At 41.8% G+C, this 18,873-nt stretch overlaps 1 protein-coding gene across 1 annotated transcript; it reads right to left on the bottom strand.

The window, feature by feature from the left end:
• Positions 1–3,759: 3,759 nt before the first annotated feature.
• adra1aa (adrenoceptor alpha 1Aa) lies at positions 3,760–17,825 on the bottom strand. Its single transcript, XM_055050935.1, has 3 exons — positions 17,588–17,825; positions 13,020–14,483; positions 3,760–6,791 (listed from the first exon to the last, which is right to left on the bottom strand). The coding sequence occupies exons 2-3, from the start codon at positions 13,915–13,917 to the stop codon at positions 6,250–6,252; spliced, it is 1,440 nt and encodes a 479-aa protein (XP_054906910.1). The 5' UTR covers positions 13,918–14,483; positions 17,588–17,825; the 3' UTR covers positions 3,760–6,249.
• Positions 17,826–18,873: the final 1,048 nt, after the last annotated feature.

Raw genomic sequence — 18,873 nt, 5'->3', positions numbered from 1 at the left:
ACTGTCATCGTCTTAACTATATACTGCAGTCTGTCCCTTTAAAAACATACATCAGTATGAAATATGTCAGCTTTTTTCTTTGTAATCATATTTCTTATTAACATCAGATGCTCATAACAAGTTAAGTAATCCCCACATTCAAGAAAATAAGGTCAGGTGTGTTAAAGAGTGGCACAAGTAATGAGAAAAAAGTGTGCACAAAGAAAACCAAGAAACCTGTTCAAATCTGCCAGTATTTAGAAAACATTTGTTTCTATTAACTTATGGCTTTAAAAAACGGTTTTCTGATTCCTGAAGTACAGAGTAGGATGATCTGTGAAAGCAGAGAGCCTTCACAAAATGTTCTTTTTGTGAAAATAAACAAACAACAAAAACACGCTAATGAATCTTCCAGGTGAAATCTAAATCTGGAGGTGGAAAAAACATTTCGCCATAAACCGGCCGCAGCCAGACGCACCTTGCAAGATTTTGTGATTGAGAGGTCAAAAGTTTTGTCCAACATCTGAGAAAAACTCTGAACTTGAGACCTTTTAAACTTAAAGTCCCCGTTCTACCATTCAAACACCAAAGAGAGAAGTTTGATAAGCATAATCAGTATCATCTGACAGCTACTGTATGTACTGCATTTCTTCACATGAACGTTTTGATGTGCCTAAGTCAAACGTCCACACAGAAGCATTTTTTCAGTAAATTTAATGTCTCCAAACATTAAATATTACAAGTTAATACAAGTTAAAATCAAACTTGTATATATTCCTCATAAAACTGAGACATTTTTTCCAGGGCTCTTTAGGACGAAGCTCATGAGGGTTGTTTTCCGGATCATGAGTAATTATTTTAATTAATTTCACTCAGCATACCAATATTTCTCCTCATCGTATAATTAAAATATTCTCTTGGCGGGAATCCAAGGAATTAGGAATGATGAATGGGAATCACACCAGGGCCTAAAACACTGAATTTCCAGACATGGATATCGATCTTCACTTTTAAAGATAAATCACCGAAATGAGCCTCTCCTCATGCCAACAGCGAGATGCAGACCGATGAACTAGAATGGCTCAAATTAAAAGTGGAGCGCAGAATAGTGTTCACAGCTTTAGTTAATCTGCCAACAAATCTATGCATCCACATCTGGCGGACGATGCCTTAAAGGGAAGATGATTGGGTCATGTCGGTCACATGGGTTACAAAAAGGATTCTCAAAAAGGTCTATTATGTCATTCTTCTTCTTCTTATGCTTTTTTTTCTTTTTATGAAGGTTCCTCTTTTGAGCGATCAGAGGCTGCAGAGTAGCTCCCAGAGTAGAGAGAGGCTTGCTTAATTGCCTGTTGAGCTTTTATATTATTAGTTCTGATGCTGCTAATGATGCTGATTACTGCTTTTTATCTAGGTGCTTATTGACTGTCACTTTGTTGCTGGTGCACTGGGACTTTCCTGACACAGAGGCAAATAAGGGATTAATTAGAAGACATTATTCTATTCTATTCTATTCGGAGAGAACATGTAAACTTCACACAGCTGAACTCAGAAACTTCTCGTTGTGCACCATGCAGCCTCCCAACAAATCAAAATTAATTAAATAAACGCAAACATATAACATCTAGTTTTGTGTACAAGTGTAATAATACGGAAGAATGTACATTTTCCATATATAAAAAACAAAGTAAGGATTAAAAGCCTGCATAAAATAAAAATAAAAAAATGCAAAGGAAAATGAACTAATTTTTTTGCTAAAATTTATAATGAATGAAAAAAGTACACTTTTTTTTTAAAACAAAACACGTTTTTTGATATTTTGAGAATCAGCAAGTGGAAAAATGATTGTAACTTATTTTTATAAGGTGGACACTAGGTGGAGACACAGAGTAGTAAAGCTTAGTTTTGTTTTTTGTTTTTTTTTATCTTCCTGTATTAATTTGCTCGAGTCCACCGTGGGGGGGAAACAGTTTCAGTGAAGCGACCAGAAGGCTGAGAACAGCAAAGTTTTGTGATCAGATGAAGTGACGCCCCTCTTGGCTGCTGGACAGTTTTGTGTTTTTTTTTAAACAGGCCTGGAGACGACGAGCGCTTACAGATAAAACCCAAAGACGTGGGGACTCCCTATTATAATAACACCAAAATGAGATCACTTTAAAACGAGTTAGAGGGTATGAGAAAAAAACAAAAAAACAAGAAAGCAGTGAAAACTCCAGGATGCATCTTCTTTTAACCAGGCTGAAACCTCAGGGGATAAGTGTGCAAACATGAGTCACCGGCAGCACGCGCTGTGCTTTCAGCCCAGTGAAGCGCGCAGGCTGCTATTAAAAGACCACGCGCTCCCTCCCCATAATCGATCCTGCCACGACACGCAGAGTTTTCCACGCTAATAGACTGGAAGTACTAAAAATATTCCCGTTAGCATCGCCCATGAGAAGCTCCGTAGTTTTAACCCGACTGGACGAATCAAACCGTGGGAAGAATAATGCAATGCAGGTGTTGATGAAGCAAAAGGGGAAAAAAAGAACCTCTGCGGGTGAAACTGCGGTGTTCATGACCGTCTGGGAGATTATGGACATTTTAACGAGGCGCGCTGCACAAAGGACCGGGTTCATAATCACACCACTTTCCATAAGGAGCCTTAAAGAGGGTGGTGGGGTGGGGTTATTTAGGGTCACCTGTGGCGGCTGCTGTAGTTTATTGCCCCGGCCCTCCTAATGGCGTCCGCGCAGAGATGTGGCGGGGTAACTTACAGGTTCACAGCCGTGCCATTCAATGAGAGCGCGGGCACTCTCGCTGCTGTGTCCACTCCTTCCTCTGTGGGGGAAAAACTGTCGACTCCACTTCTGCGACTGAACTTAACACAGAGACAGAAAGAGAGAGAGAGGAAGATGGGGGGGAGAGAGACTGGCTTAACGATGCCTACTGCATCTCCTTCCGCCCTCACGCGGACAAGAAGGAGCGCGTCTCGCGGGGAGCAGCCAGGAGGACGTAAATCGATGCAGCTGGCTGTGGTTGTCCTCCTGCCCTTTAGATGCTTCTGCGTAAACAGAGGCACTTTGCAGTCCCGGAATCGCACTTAAACGCTCTCGGTTTCACACCCTCAGACTTCGCCAGGCCTTTGGGAAGGCCACTGGAGAAAAAAAAAAAAAAAAGAAAAAAAAAAGGCGGCACTTCAGTGTTTGGACGGCTTGAAATGAGGCTGACCGCCCAGTGCGGCGTTTCCGGGATGTAAAAGGATGCAAAAAATTAAATATTATTATTATTATTATTTGTATTTAATTAAGCACAAATGGAGACTAATTCTTTATCTTCTTCACTTATCTAACTTTTTTTTTTTTACATTAGGTCAAATGTGAAAACTTCAAATGATAGATCAGGTTAAACTTCTGTTTTTACACAAGTTTGGTTCACGATTACTAAATCAACCAAATGGGCAAATATGCATGGGGGGTTTTCCCACTACTTTAAATTCAGATGTTTGCGTACACTAGAATTATGTTGTCTGATTTCAGGTTTGTTTTCACACCTCATCACCCGATAGAGCTGGACTCGGTTCAGCGGGACCTGCAACATTCACAACACAGCTTCTCAAACAAACCGGAGCTCGAGAGTCACATATCCCCTCTTTCGTCTGTGGCAGAATTAGTGACGGAAATAAATAAAGAATGAAAACAAAACACTTCTAATCTACTGGAAGATGCTGAAAGCTTCCATTTTCTTCACATAATAACGAAACGTGGAATTGTAGTTTTTCTTTATTTTAATGTGATATAAATATATCTGCTTCAACAATGGGCTCGGCGTGAGCGGCGGATAAGCGACGGATCGGAGGAAGCACTGGCAACGTATGAATGTGAGCAGAGACAACATTGCTCCATTGGGCCTATCGATACAGGACATAATGGAATAAAAGACTTTCATTATCCACAGTGAAAATAGCCTCTCTAGATAACTCAGAGAGCAGGAAGCCATTACTCCAAAAGCAACCTAAAAATCCACATTACAGTTCACACATGCCCTCTAAGACAAAGACCTTAATTGTCAAGACATGTTCCGTCCTCAGGTTAAAAACAAAATTCAAGACTTTGGCCGTTGATGTCGTAGCTACATTTTGGCGGGACAACTGTGATGTCATCACCTCAGCTTTAAAGTGCAGAGGTGAGAGAGCGGGACACGGTTTGGGTGTTTCTGCTGCAGGAGTCATGCAGATACTGATAAAACACACGTTAATCTCTGGAGTTAAAGGAAGAAACAAGCATTTCTCTACAGAAATATATTATCACTCTGGCATTTCAACAAAATGAAATATTGTGGAGATCCCAGCTGAACTAAAGCAGGAAGAGTCTAAGCTATAGTGAGGAAACAAATTGTCTTTGTATGTAAATCTTTGGTTTGAACTTGATTTATAGGGAAAGAGAAAGAGGGGCCCTCCCAGGGCCAGAATCACAATCCATCGACGGTTATCAGAGCTGACAGAGCGATAGAAAAGGGGAGCGCGGCCTGAGAGAAGAATGTCTGAGACTGTGTGAGAGTTTATCCTGACATCTCTAAATCTGGCAGATTTTATTTTTTTAAGAGGCTTGAGGTTGGTCCGGATTGAGGCCAGCAAACCGCAAGGTCAGTTAAAATTCCAGAGGAGTGCATTAAGGGATCCATCTGGCCCCGCTCACAAGATTCATCACACTGTGGGAATAATGCGGTGGAAAAAGTAAAGAGACAAATTTGTGTAGTGAACGAACCCACAAGAAGAAACAAAGCGGAGACGACAACAAGCAACAGAAGCTCAGGAACGTCCTCAGAAATCCTCCTCCCTTTGGAAACATGTCGTAGGAATTTATTGTGACGCGGAAGCATGCCAGGTTCCTCGGTTTGCACTGCGGACGCAAACATTTTCACAAGATGAGCAGCTTTAGGAAAACTCTGGAAACATTGGGAGCACCAGCGACTTTTTTTTTTATATGTAATTTGAAACCATGCAGTAGATTAAACCTTCATATTTACACATTTAAACCTCTCTCCTTTAATGGAAAATAGAGCACGTACAAAAAGTCCACACACTGCTGCTAAAATGTCAGATTTCTGTTTCTGTACAGAGATCAGATGAATCATTTCTGAAATTCTTCTTATACAGCTGAATATGTGGTGCCCAATTAAACTAATACTTTGCTTGAGCGCCTTTTAATATTTGAGCATTTCTGTGTTGAATGGTGAAGTTCTTATTAATCTTCAGCTTCGCAACATAATTTTAACATACAACATTAACGAGGAGTATTACTGATGGCTTATGAATATTGTGTTCTATCAATGATGTTCCGTGATTTGTTTTTTTTGTTTGGTGTTTTTTTGCTGGAACTACAAAATAAAAGTGAGCTTAATCTGGTACCGATGCATATATCCTCATGCTTTTAGAGGACATTAAATGTATTTCTACAAAATGTAGCAAAAATGCAATGCACATTTTTTTTTGAAAGAAAATGCTCCCTTCTTGCCACATAACCCTGATATAAGAGCATGACAGTCCACAACAGCTAATACTTGCAGTAAAATGTCTTGCACCGTGTTCTGTGGAATATTTAATGCCTTCTAGTTTTCTCCTGACTGACACCTTTTTGGCAATCTGATTTTTCTGACGCTTTGGAAGCTCTTGACAGACTTTGATTTTTGCTGTGAGCTGCAACTGAAAAATCTTCTAGTACAAGTCAACTTTGTTGGGTTTGGCACTTTAAATGAGCAGCTTCTGACTCCTGGTTAGCATCAGTTTGACTGCAGGGGTCAACTTGGAAGACAAAAACATAATACAATTACTGGGTGTCCACACTTAAGATATAAATTGTTCAGATTATTTTGCCCTCTTTGAAATATTTCAGTTTGTTTTTTGGATCAGCTGTACAGGTCATAGGTCACATTAAAGGTAAAAAATGTCCTGAAATTATTCATCTTGGTCTTGTTTTCACATCAGAAAATCTGTCATTTCAACAGGGTGTGCATACATTTTATACTCAATGTGCATGCAAACATCTTGGAGTGTTTTGATTAGCTGTTCCACCTCACCAAAAGGATTTTACATCATCTCCATTGACATGTTTGACAAAAAAGAAAATAAAAACTTTCTGTTGCCTTCTCACTCTGCAGGAAATGAATTAAAGGAACAATTTTAAAGTTGAGGTAAATTTCAGCTTCGAAGCAGCAACAGTATTAAAATAAAACATAAGTCTCTCATCTTTGACTTTCCATAAGAGTCCAGAACGGTGCGTCTTTGACAGCAGGTCACACAGGCTCTCCTTTGTCCGACAGAGAAAGTTGGTGGATTTTAATCGTCGGAAGGTCTCCGACAACAACGGCTTCTTGTGGGGGAGTCTCAGGACTGAGGATGCAGCAGCAGTTGTGGCGGAGGCTCTTGTTGCACAGCTTGGCCACCTTGGCTCTGCTCGTATCGGCCGGCCCCTCCCCGCCGCCGATGGGACCCACGGAAAAGACTTTCCATTCCCTGCTGTCCCTGGAGGAAGGAGTCCTGGAAAGGGCCACCGACGAGGAAGGGCTGAGTCTGCAGGGAGCCCCCCTGCTGTCGAGGCTCAGGGTGAGGCCCTGGCCGTGACCTTGGGTTTGACTTTGACTTGTGCTCAGATGGTGGTGGTGCGGTCTGGGAGTCATCCTCAGACAGTGAACTCCGAGTAAACTCTGAAAAGCCTTTTTGAACTCCTGGTTGGAGCACGGGTAGATGATGGGGTTGATGCAGCTGTTGAAGTAGCCGAGCCAGAACGTAATCTTGAAGACCGTGTCTGAAGGCCTGTATGCGGGGAATATGGATCCTGCAGCGACAGGTGACACAGAGGAGTTCAGAAGATCGACAGACAAACAAGCAGAAGCAGAAGTGATGTGGACACTTTCGGTGCAAATTTTTTTGAAGTATAAATTTAGGAACGTACACTGCTTAGGACGGCACTTTCTCTGCAGGTTCTTTTCTGTAAAACGGAGCAACGTCCACTGTTTGAAAGAACAACTGCAGTGAATGCCGTGGGCCTCAACGGCCCACTATAAATATGAATAGAACAAGTCAACAGGATATACTCTTGACTTTAAATGCTGGCAATCTGACGGAGTTCACAGAGTTAATGTTGGGATGTATTTACTCTGCAGGGCACAGACCCACTAACTGCACCTAATGTGCTAATCACATTTAACTCCAATATAGGATGCCTTCATTTTGAGAATATTGGTGAAATCCTATTTTAACAGTGAAGCTGTGCAACGCTGACTGCTCTTTTCCCCTCTCATAGTCGCTGTAAGAGACTCAATGCTTATAAGTGGTTAATAACAAGGCAATAGCTGTTTGAAGATGTTTTGCTCTTAAAATAAATTTTAAAGAAAGTTAGTGAACTATAATTTCTCTTGTAAGTCGGTTAATAAGATGTGCTGTAGTTATCGCTGCCATGCAGAATCTTATTATATGTGGATGTATTAATTGATACCGAGAGGGAAAAATGTGTAATTGTGTTTTCATTAAAAAAAGAAAAAAAGTTTAATACAAACAAAAGATATGCCAACGAGCAGTCTCATAAATAACAACAAAAGCAAATTAAATAAAACTTTCATAAAGGACAGTTCAACAAATGACCCAAACTAGTTTGATTTATAATTTGAGAGCAGGTGCTTGTGCAGGCAAAGTGCTAAACTAACCAATATTAGCCCTGGCCATGCTGCAAGCTCACTTGAGGTGATCTGGATTTAAATTAAAACCTCCGGTTTCCATTGCCACTGCCTCTCCGGAGACAAATTTCCATAAAGCAACACGTGAACCGCAGCCACAGCGATAGTCATTTCCTCTTTAATATTAAACTTAACGACATGTTGTTTTAATTTCACAACATTTTCACTAAATATAACCTCATGACTCAGTCTCAGATGTGGTGTTTAATAGATTTGCAGTAATAGACTGTGCTTCCCTTGATTAGAGGAAGCACTCACGAATATGAGTGGGCTCCTTAATGAAGAAGCATAGGTAATGGCTTAAAGCGGGGTATTACATGCAGCTCTGCTTGTCTTTGTACATGTAAGGTGACTTGCCACGTATTCAGTGGGAGACAATGAAGCATTAAAATAATTTAAAGCCCGTCTGCTTGCACTCCACCTCTAAGGCCGATATCCGTCCTCTCAGCCGGAATGGTAAAAGCTTTGCAGTGAAATGCTTTATTGCAAGCTGTTACTGGTAGAAAAAAAAAAAAAAAAAAAAAACTGAGCTCTGTAAACGTAAGACGGTGATGTAATCATGAATGAACATCTGAAAAGAGGATAGTCTGAGAGCAAATAATTTTTCTGTCTCCATCGACGGCTTTAGTGGGGAACAATTCAATCATTGTTGTTATTCCTGATAGATTCTTTTCTCTCTTTGTGTGTGTGTGTGTGTTTTTTTTTGTTGTAAAAACAGAGGGGTGTTACGGCCGTTACATAAACGTATTGTGTCTCTGCAATTTTGTATTTTTGAAACCTTCAAACAGACAACATGCTTCGGCAGAGGCTGTTGTGTAACACCGGTTTGTTTTGCCACGGGTTGTTTGTTGTATCTATTGAGATTTTAATCATGCAGCCACCAAAACATGAACTCTTTGAAAGACACAATAACACAAAGAAGGAGGGGATTGTTGCACACCAAAACAAAACAAAAAAAAGAAAGAAAGGGTTATACAAAATGCAGAACAAACATAAAGACCTAGTCCATTATTATTATTATTATTGTTTTAAAGCATCATAAGCCATATTTTTATGAGTCGCAGACTTTACACTGCCACAGAGGTAAATAGCGAGGCTGACAGATGTGGAAAGGAAATCAGTGAAGTTGTTCTGCTTTGTGTTTTTGAGGTTACAGTAACATGCTGAATCTGGAAACAGTTTCTATTTTTTACATGTCCCGGCTAAGAAAATGATCAATATTTCTTAGAATACACTCATCGATGTTTGACTTTAGAAATGCTGTGATAGTTTTTTTTTTTTAAATAAATATGTATCATTTCCTTTACTTTTTGGACAGCTGGCCTTTCGTTGTTCTTAATATCAGGCAGAATGTTTTAGTTTCCTCCAGCTCTATCTGTTTTCCATGGAGGAATTACAACAGCCTTTCCAAAACCTGTCACCAAAAGCCCACATCGTCACTGGATTTATTTAAGCTGACACTTTTTTTTTTTTTGTGCAGTCGTTTTGGGAAATACACAGGAAAGATAATAAAAGAAAATCAGTATTTTTCTCCATTTATCCATCAGTTTGTGTACCGTAGCCACTGGTTCAGATGGGGCTTTTCTTTCTTTCTTTTTTTTTTTACGCACAAAGTAATTGTTTCATCTCACTGTGCCAGACAAATCAGTCAAGACTTTGGACTGGACAGATCTAAAGGTCGGATTTAAAGGTCTGAACCCAGGCAATCAGTTTTATTGCATGTTGGTGAATTTCATCAAGACAGAAAGATGAGCAATACTGGGGCTGGGATTTTAGTGGAGGGCCGCAGTGATTGATGCTATCCTCAGGTGGGCAGTTAGTGCAGATATCTGTATTGAGGGTATCAAGATGATGACTAGAGGGGTTTATCTGATATAGAACCTGTCACGAGTCGTGAGTCATAAAATCCGAAGCCGTCAGCAAAGAAGCAATGTGTGAATTAGCCACCTTTCCATCATTTGGCTCAGTGAAACTCAGTTTCAACCAAAAGTAATCATGAAGTTGAAGGGAAATATGTTGTGGTTTTCTGTTTTCTCATAAATTAATATGTGAAAAAAAAAATACAGCAGTCGTTGGTATTCGCATCCGTGTGTCAATACTTTACAGCGTGTCATCTTTCTCTGTCATCGTTGCTCCGTTGTGTTAGAGTTCTTCTAGCGTTATACGTCTAGAAATCCAATTTGTAGCCTATTGTTCTTTGCAAAAATGTATTGCTAAACATAAATCTTCAGCTTTTGGCTCAGATTCTAATCAGTTTGGACTTTTGAACACATGGAGGTAATTTGATCCATTGCAGCTCCGGCTGTGTGTTTAGGGCTGCGGTCCGTCTGTAAGGTGAACCTTTGTGTCAAGCTCCACGTTCCCATCAAATCGGTCACAAAACTATTTTTACATTTTTGTGTAGCACCTGCCAGGCCCAGATTTCAGCAGCCGGCATGTTGAATTGATAAAGCAGAGCACCAGTTTCCTGATTAGAAAGAATTTAAATGATATTAGTACAAAAATAAACCTCATGTAAGGTGTTCTAAAGTGTTCTGACATCTATGACAACCTTGGGGGCTTTTACTGGGATGCTACGTGAAAACATCAACGTCCTTTCATAAAGTTTAGTTGAGGATTTGTCCCTCGAGGGCTTAACATCCGCACCAACACATCATACCGACTGCCTCCTGATATGGATCTAATTCAACCCAAGTGCAGGACATGGCAGGAAGCTTACGAGGGCTCGAAGGACATTGGAAGCCAAACAACAACAACAACAATAATGATAATAATAATAGAACCAGAACTATTGAAATGTGTGCAGCTCCTCTCTCATCAAGATAAGCTGCCATGCACTTCATTCACTGTTGAAATTCACCTGTTTCTCTGCCTGTTGCATTCCTGAGTCCCTCTTTTTCTAAGGGCTTTCCTGGGAGAAATAACATCCTTCTGTACGACTCTTACCATCTGCTGGGGAACCTTTCACGACTCGAGCCTGTAGCCGTTATCTAACCGCTGTCGTACCGAGATCCGGTCCAATCCGGACCCCAAACACCCAGGCGTATTGGACAAGTCACCTGTTACCTTCTCTCATTTCTCCAAGCAACCCGGCCCTGTCGAAGGGGCGGCGGGCCGAGACGCTTCGGTGAGAAACAGAGAGCTGAAGAGACAGACTCCCATCCTGTCTGCTGACTGATAGCCTGAGATCCTGAAAGCAAGTGACGTTTCCATGGAGATGAGGATGGAGATCTCCGTGCTATTCTGCCGATCCGCAACTAGATAAGTTCAGAACTTCAGACCTGTTTGTCCGCTTCCTTTCTTAGATCAGATCAGGCTAAAAAGGAAGATCTTTTCATAAAAGGGTTTGATAATGTCTAATAAAGCGTCCATTTGAGCTTTATTTTTGGTCTTCACTGCTCGTTCTTTGATTTGAGTTGGTTTCATCCTAAGTATATTGATGCTAATATTAGCTCATTGGCAAGACGGTTACACTTTTTGCCAACCTGACTGTAGCACCTTTTTCCACATGCCCATACTGTCTTGCAGGCATGATTTCTTCCACCGTTCTTTCAACAAAGGCTCTTTTCTTGCCACTCTTTCCCAAAAGGCACATTTGTAGGATTCATGACTAATTGTTGCCTGTCAACAAATTCTCCCACATGAGTCTCTGCAGCTCTGCCAGAGCTACCGGCTAAATTTAGCAAACAGGGAAACCAGGAAGACCTTATAAAAGCAGTCGAGAAGACTGCGGGCAAACACATAGAGCAAAATGCAGGCTACTAAATTATCACATGATGTCTTCTTTTTTGGTTTTGTCAGGAAGTAAAGCTCTTATTTTATTTTTGCATTATTTTACGCCATGAAATAACACAGAAGAGGATCTTCTGAAATGTCAAGGGGCGAGAAGGACAGCCCTCAAATAAACAAGGCCTAAATAATAAGGCCCAACAACTTGTCATATTTAGGATCTCAAGCGTGATCCTAGTCCTGTCCTGATCCTGTGTCAGTACGATACAGCTGCTTGGTGACTCATTGCTGCATCTATCATTGTCGACGGACATATGTGGCATGTGGTATGAGAAGTGACACCAGTGTCAGCGTGGAGCGTTTTTCAGCACAAGCTTTCACACTCGCTTACCAGTCAGAAAGTACACAACCCAATGGTCAGCTATATTTACCACCATGAGACTATGGAACAACAACAAGAACAACAAGATTTGTCAAGGTGCGTATCGACTGGCTTCGAATTTCCATCTGACTCGCGTGAGGACGGAAAAGCAGGAGATTTATTTCCACTCCATGCATGCTAGTCATGTCATTGTGATGGTCTTATCTGTGACGGAAGGGGTGGCACTGAACGAGGTGAGTCACAAAGACAGTGCAAGCTGGAGCGGAGACATCTCAGACAAGGGTCCGCATTTCAAATGCATGTCGGTCTGAAATTCTTGGAGCTTGTTTACAGATAGTAAGGACAGGAGGACGTCAGAGATATGAAAGATTTATACGGGCTATTTATAGGTTGTCTAACCTTACATTTACAAGCGTGCTGAGCTCTGGAAGCCACAAGGCTTGTCTGGAGTCTTGGAACTCCTGCCTGAAGCCACAAAGGAGTGATTCAATTAAAATGCTCTGACCATTAAACGAGGAAGCACTTAAAAGCACCGGCAGCAGAATAAATCAATGAGTAGGATCTGTTCAATTAATTAATCCAGAAGGTAAATAGTGCTCTAAACGTGGACTCGGATGTCACTATAAGTGTGATTGGACGAGAGCCACATATAGGTTGCGCCGTGGCTACAGGCAGTGAGGAACTGTGTCACACATTTCAACCTGCCACAGTAAACTGGAAGCCCATTGAGCTAGCACTATTAGCGCTTTCCTCCAATTCAGGGAAGGCAAAGCTAATCCTCAAGTTAATGACAGCTTTTACCGCAAAGGATCAGTGGCCATCGAAAGTTGCTGAGAGTCAAGATCCCACCTTGAAAATATTTCACTGAAACCCAGATCCTCAAGGACGAAAGCAACGCTGAAATCAAGTGATGTTATCTCAAGCGGGTAAGAAAGATCCTGCTTTTCATGCATAGACTTCAAATACAGTATTGAGGTTAAAAGCTTGTAACAGGAGTAGGAGTAGGTGTTTATTTAAGCTGCAACTTCTGCGTATACCCTCTCTTTTAGTTTCAGACTAATATAAAAAAAATGATTTCTTTTACGTCCAAACAGTAAACCTAATGTACAAATTGGTCTGATTAACCAGTAGTATTTCTATTGCATCCTGTTGATATGTTTAGCCAGATGGTGGAAGTCGTCACCAACATTGCGTCCAAGGTAAAGATGAAAATACTCACCAATTGGTAGCACCAGGAAGAACGGCAGCCAGCACAACACAAAGCAGCCAACCACAATACCCAGCGTCTTCGCAGCTTTCTTCTCGCGTGAAAACTTGAGTAACCTCAAGGCGAAATGCGTGCGGCTGCGCAGGGACTCCTCCTCCAGTGCGGTTGTGTTTCCACGGTGGATCCTGAGAATCACCTGCTCCGAGTCTGACTTCTCCGTCTTGTGGCCCTCTCGGAGGCCCTGGCTCTCTCTGTGAGCGACGACATAAACTCGACAGTACATGACCAGGATGATGGTCAGGGGGAGGTAGAAGGAGCCGACGGCTGAGAAGATTGCGTATCCTGGCTCCTCGGTGATCTTGCAGATGGACTCGTCCTCCGGCGCCGGTTCCTTCCAACCAAACAACGGTCCGATGGATATGACAATGGAGAGCACCCACAGCAGCATCACTGCCAAAAGAGCCCTGCGCTTCGTCATGATGGACGGGTAGCGCAGAGGATAACTGACTCCGATGTAGCGGTCCACGGAAATCACGCAAAGGCTCATGATGGAGGCCGTGCAGCAGAGCACATCCACGGCCGCCCAAACGTTACAAAAAACCCGTCCGAACACCCAGCGGTCCAAAATCTCAAAAACGGCTGAAAAGGGGAGCACAGTGGAGCTCAGCAGCAGGTCTGCCACTGCCAGGTTAACAATAAAATAGTGTGTGACCGTCCGAAGGTGGCGGTGGCAAACCACAGAGAGTATGACCAGGATGTTTCCCACCACTCCGAACAGGATGAACACACCGAGAATCATCCCGAGAGCCACAGTCTTCACCACCCTGAGCTCTGGGAAGAAAATGTGGCTGCAGTTCGTGCAGTTCTGGGTCAGAGAAGCTGGGGTCATGTTGTCCACCACAGGACCCATCAGCTCCAAAACGCTGCTGGTCGGTGGGCACGGGTCCGTGGAAAGCACAGCACCTTCAGTTTAGTTCTCTGAAGAAAAAAGGGGCTTCACGGCATTCTCGCGAAAGCCATCAGAGTAATGATCACATCAAGGCAGTCTTGTCAAAACATAATTTGAATGATGAGGCCTCCTGCAAATGAGCCATTATGCCGGCAATGCACCGACCGGGATGCTTCAAGAATTACTGAGAGAGAAGAATAAAATATGCAAATGAAGCCTATTTTGTTGAAATCAGGTAATCCGTCTTGAAAACATTTGCGATGTTATTTCTGATATTATACAGCAAGTGCAAAGCGCCGACAGTACAGCACTGCAAAGGGGATAGATACGCGGGTGTACCTTGCATCCTCTCACCAAAGATAAAAATTTCACGCCGGACCCAAATTTTAAGTCTTTTGTATTAAAAGCTGGAACGAGGAGCCACTTTTTTGGGCTGAGTGGGAGGTGAGCAGCACTTAACAGACAGCCTCTTCCCATAGCATGCAGGGGCATATTGAGCTGCAGCATTCTCCTGCAGCCTCCTGCATCTGTGACAAGAGAGAGACAGAAGAACGGGTGTAAAGAGAGCAGGCACATTCATCACACGCACAAAAATATATACAAACATTAAAAAAAACATCCATGATTTTGCCTAGTGTTTCAGGTTTGTAGTTTCCTTTTTCTTTTCCTTATAACTGTTGCTCAGCCTTGTGTAGTCTGTGGGCGAGAAGCGGCGGCTGAACTACGGTTGGTGTGAGCGCAGACTCCTCTTGCTTACCGAGTAAACTAAAAACGTGAGGTACAGGAATTTGGAAAACCACGTTGACATTTCCAGAACACAGCGCACTATTGGAAAGAATCACCGTTGTTCCTTCTCTTCACAATTGCGCATTTCACTTTGTGTCGGTCTATCGCTTAAAATGTCAATAAAATCCTCTGATCTATGTGGAGGCAAGGCAGAAATTGGTTTGCAAGGCACTGTATAATCAAACTTCAAAGCCACATCTCTCCAGGATGTTGTCACACACTCCTGGCGTGAGAGAGCTGCTGGATGAAAAGAGTCCATTTTAATAAGAAAATATATATATTTCCAGCTACTTGGGTAAATGTTATGCTTTTTTGCACACAGACCCTCCTTTGCACCAGCTGGTGATCTCTGCTTTCAGAATCGGACTCGGCTTCATTCGACAAGTTTGCGCACACAGACAAGGAATTTGTCTTGGACTCAAATTTTCTTTCAACGAGGAGAGCATTGCCTTGCTAAAAGTAAGTAAGCATCTCCATTTTATATGCAAAAACTTCCTCATGTTGATGGACACAAAATTAATCAAGCTTGTGCAGATTAAATGAATGTAGATAAGACAAGTAAAAGTACTGTGGCATTGTTGCTAGTTTGGATTTTGCTAATCTGCTTTGTTGAAGAATGAAAAGGTATTTTGAGTTAATCTATCTATCTATCTATCTATCTATCTATCTATCTATCTATCTATCTATCTATCTATCTATCTATCTATCTATCTATCTATCTATCTATCTATCTATCTATCTATCTATCTATCTATCTATCTATCTATCTATCTATCTATCTATCTATCTATCTATCTTTCTATCTATCTATCTATCTATGTTTTTGCAGGTTAACTCTTTTTCTGGCACAATGTGCAAAAACTAAATAAATAAAACCCATTGGATGGACATCAAAACACACCACCTCAAGCTTCTCACCCACACAAGTCGAAATAGAAACCTTGTAACAATGCCCATAAGGGATTTGTGAGAGTTGCACAAATCCCAAAATGAGCATCTGTTTTGTTCAGTCAGACTAAAATCTTTAAGCAGCATTGGAAGTATTAGGACCCTTAAGTTTAAAATATGTAAGACTCTTGTGGTAAAGCACAAGGTCATTTTATTAGAAAATTACAATCTGTCAGAAAACTATTTTGTTCAAATGATTTGATATTAAAATTATTACTTCTTTGTACATTAAGCTGAAAAGTGTGGCATGTGTGTGCATCTTATCTTATCTGAGCATGCGCAGCTTTTAGAAACACTTTTTGCTTCAATTGCAGCAGCAGGCCTTTAGGGGGCGTACAGGCCTGGGCTTCCTGTTGGAAGGTGAATCCTCCAGCTTTGCCAGCTCTTAGCAACCCTGTTCTGCAGAACAGCATCTCAGCATGGTGCTTCCACCACCACGTTTCACAGACGAGACGGAGCAGTTAGAGGGATGAGGAGCATTCGTTTTCCCCATGCACATATTGTTTGCCATGCAAACCAGAAAGTTCAAAGTTGGTTTCATCTGACCGTGCAGGGGAAACATTTGCTGTTTCCCACTGTGTGGCTTCTACCTCTTCCAGGGCTGCTTATCAACTCTTTCTACATACGCTGTCCTCGTGTTCACTTTTTCCTTGAGGCTAAATGTGTGAAATATAACTCGCAACAGTTGTCGTGACTACAGATTCTTCCATCCGAGCCGTAAATCTCTGCAGCTTCTCTGCCTCTTTGCTGTTTCCTCTGATTAGTGTGTCAGTTTATGTTTAAGTTTATGTCTCATACAGATTCCCAAGGCCTTCACAGAAACAGTCAGATTCATACTGAGAACAATCCGGTCAGAAGGATGCGTCAGATTTAATTTAAGGGTCTCTGACTTGCAGGAAGGAGTACACGTGCAGAAGCGACGTGGGAAAAGTCGCATATGAGCAAGGAACCAAAAAAAAAAAAAAACAGTTACACAAATATAGGACTGGTTCTCATTTGATGCTGGTATTTCAGGAAAATGAGTTTTGGTTTCTACTAATTATTCAGAAGATTTTCACTCTTTGTCCTTTCACACATCTCTGAGTGAAAGGGCAGGCATACTGCAGGGCAGCCCCCACAAGACAAAATCCCGGGGTTGGAAGCTGTCACACAGCTTGCTCCGAAGGGAATAGTTTAAAAAAAAAAAACATGAATTTTTGATTCTCCTCCAATGCAGGAAGAGCTGCAGGTATAAAGCTCCGTGTTTGGCAGTTCTCCAGTCAGATCCACAACAACAGCTGGACTGCGCTCTCTGCATGTACTTAATCCTAGTTGGTCAGAGGTAAACTGGCCTTCGTGGCTCGGATGTAATCTCAACTCCTTCACCGCTGCGCGCCGGAAAAGCCCAGCGCTATAAGAGGAGCGCACGGCGCGCCCGACGGCACCTGACAGAAAGTTCATTTCCAGCGCAATGAAATGACAAATGGACAGAAAGACAGAGACAGAGAGAGAGAGAGAGAGAGAGAGAGAGAGAGAGAGAGAGAGAGGGAGAGAGAGTGAGAGAGAGAGAGAGAGAGAGAGCTCACACACTAAAAACCTCCACTGTTATCATTAACATCAATTCTGAAGGTTGGCTTTGGATGACCGCGCGCAACAATTTCAGATTATTTCTTCCAGTGTTTAATAGCTACAACTAAATAATATAATATTATTACGTACTTTTATGGTTTACCACATACAAGTAGGTAACCAATAGTATCCATAAATAAAATGCCAGTGCAGACAGATTTTAAAAATCGCAACATTAAGAAAAAAAAATCCAAAAAAGACAAAGGAAAGCAAGTTAGGCACACACACACTACAAAAAAAAAAAAAAAACTTCACAAACATTTGAAATGAACATATCTGGGAGACTCACCTAACTTTGAGTCCGTCCCCGCATCCTGACGGCTGCTGCGCTGAGCGCCGTTTGGACGCGGCTCCGGCTGCCGAGTCGCGCAGGCAGGCGGCGGCGGCGGCGGCGGCGGCGGCGGGCGCGGAGCCAAGTGCGCTCATGACGGAGAGCGCTCACATCTGCCGGGGATAATCTGCAGAGCCAGCTCCAGGTGCTCCGAGTCTCTTCAGATGATGATGAGCACAAAATCACTCACTGCCCTCTTGAGCTATTTTCTCTCCATAGTCCACCGCCCACCCCACCCAGCCATCCACCCCTCCCTCCATCAGTGCTGCCCCACCCTCCTCCTCCTCCTCTTCTTCCTCCTCCTCCTCCTCCTCCTCCCCACCACCAACCAACCAACCATCCTCGCATCACCTCACCACCGCTCAGCATCAGTCCCTGTGCGTCATCGCAACCAGTCACTATCGAGCCCTGCACGACTTTTCCAGCGGTCGTCACTCACCTTGACAACTGTCAAAGTGCAGAGATGAACAACCACAACAAAGTTATCTCTTCTGACATTTGAAATAATTATCGGTGGTGGCCCTGTCAGACTTTCAATTAAAGCCAACTTTCTTTTAAGTGCATTGAAGCATTTTAACGACTTATAAAGTGCTTCTATATATATATATATATATATATATAATATATATATATATATATATATATATATATATATATATATTACATATCAAATATGAGTTTGATTTGTTCATTTTTTTCACATTCTTTATCGGTTTAATTCAAGTAAATGTTATGCTGCTTGTTATATTACGTGTTTTAAGTAAAAAAATATTTTTTTTAAAGTTCCTGTTTATAAAATATTCAATGATGTGACTCAGAAACACCCAATTAAACTTTAATAACTGTATGAACTGAAGGGTCTGTGAATATTAAGCCTCTGCATCGCAGCCATGTCTTTGTAATTAAATAATCCAGACCTTTTCTCTCAAATGACTCATTGTTAATTTGTTCACTGAAGTCTGAACCAATCAGAGGGACTAATTGGTTCAGACAATGACTAAAGATTAACAACGATATTGTTGCTGTGTGCATCACTTGTGTCAAACTACAAATAACAACCTGTAGGAGACCCAGCGAATGTGTGGTAGAAATAAAATAAAAAAATAAAACATGGATCTTATTGTTACAAATGGTGGCATTCAGATGGAAGTAAAGTAGAGCAAAAATAAAGACTTTAAAAAATTAAGTTAACTTGCAAGAACAAAAGTCCAAAATCCGGAAATGTGAGAAACTAAAGCCCAAAA

Source organism: Poeciliopsis prolifica, unplaced genomic scaffold (genome assembly GCF_027474105.1).
Source record: "Poeciliopsis prolifica strain line A6 unplaced genomic scaffold, Auburn_PproV2 SCAFFOLD031, whole genome shotgun sequence".
NCBI lineage: Eukaryota > Metazoa > Chordata > Actinopteri > Cyprinodontiformes > Poeciliidae > Poeciliopsis > Poeciliopsis prolifica.
Note: the sequence above shows the minus strand (reverse complement) of the source record. Positions and strands in the feature narration are given on the sequence as shown.

Excerpts from the sequence above, each read along its gene's own strand:
- adra1aa (XM_055050935.1), bottom strand. The coding sequence starts at position 13,917 with ATGGGTCCTGTGGTGGACAACATGACCCCAGCTTCTCTGACCCAGAAC. Across the intron at positions 6,792-13,019 it reads CTTCCTGGTGCTACCAATTG|GATCCATATTCCCCGCATAC; the intron begins GTGAGTATTTTC and ends CTGTCGCTGCAG.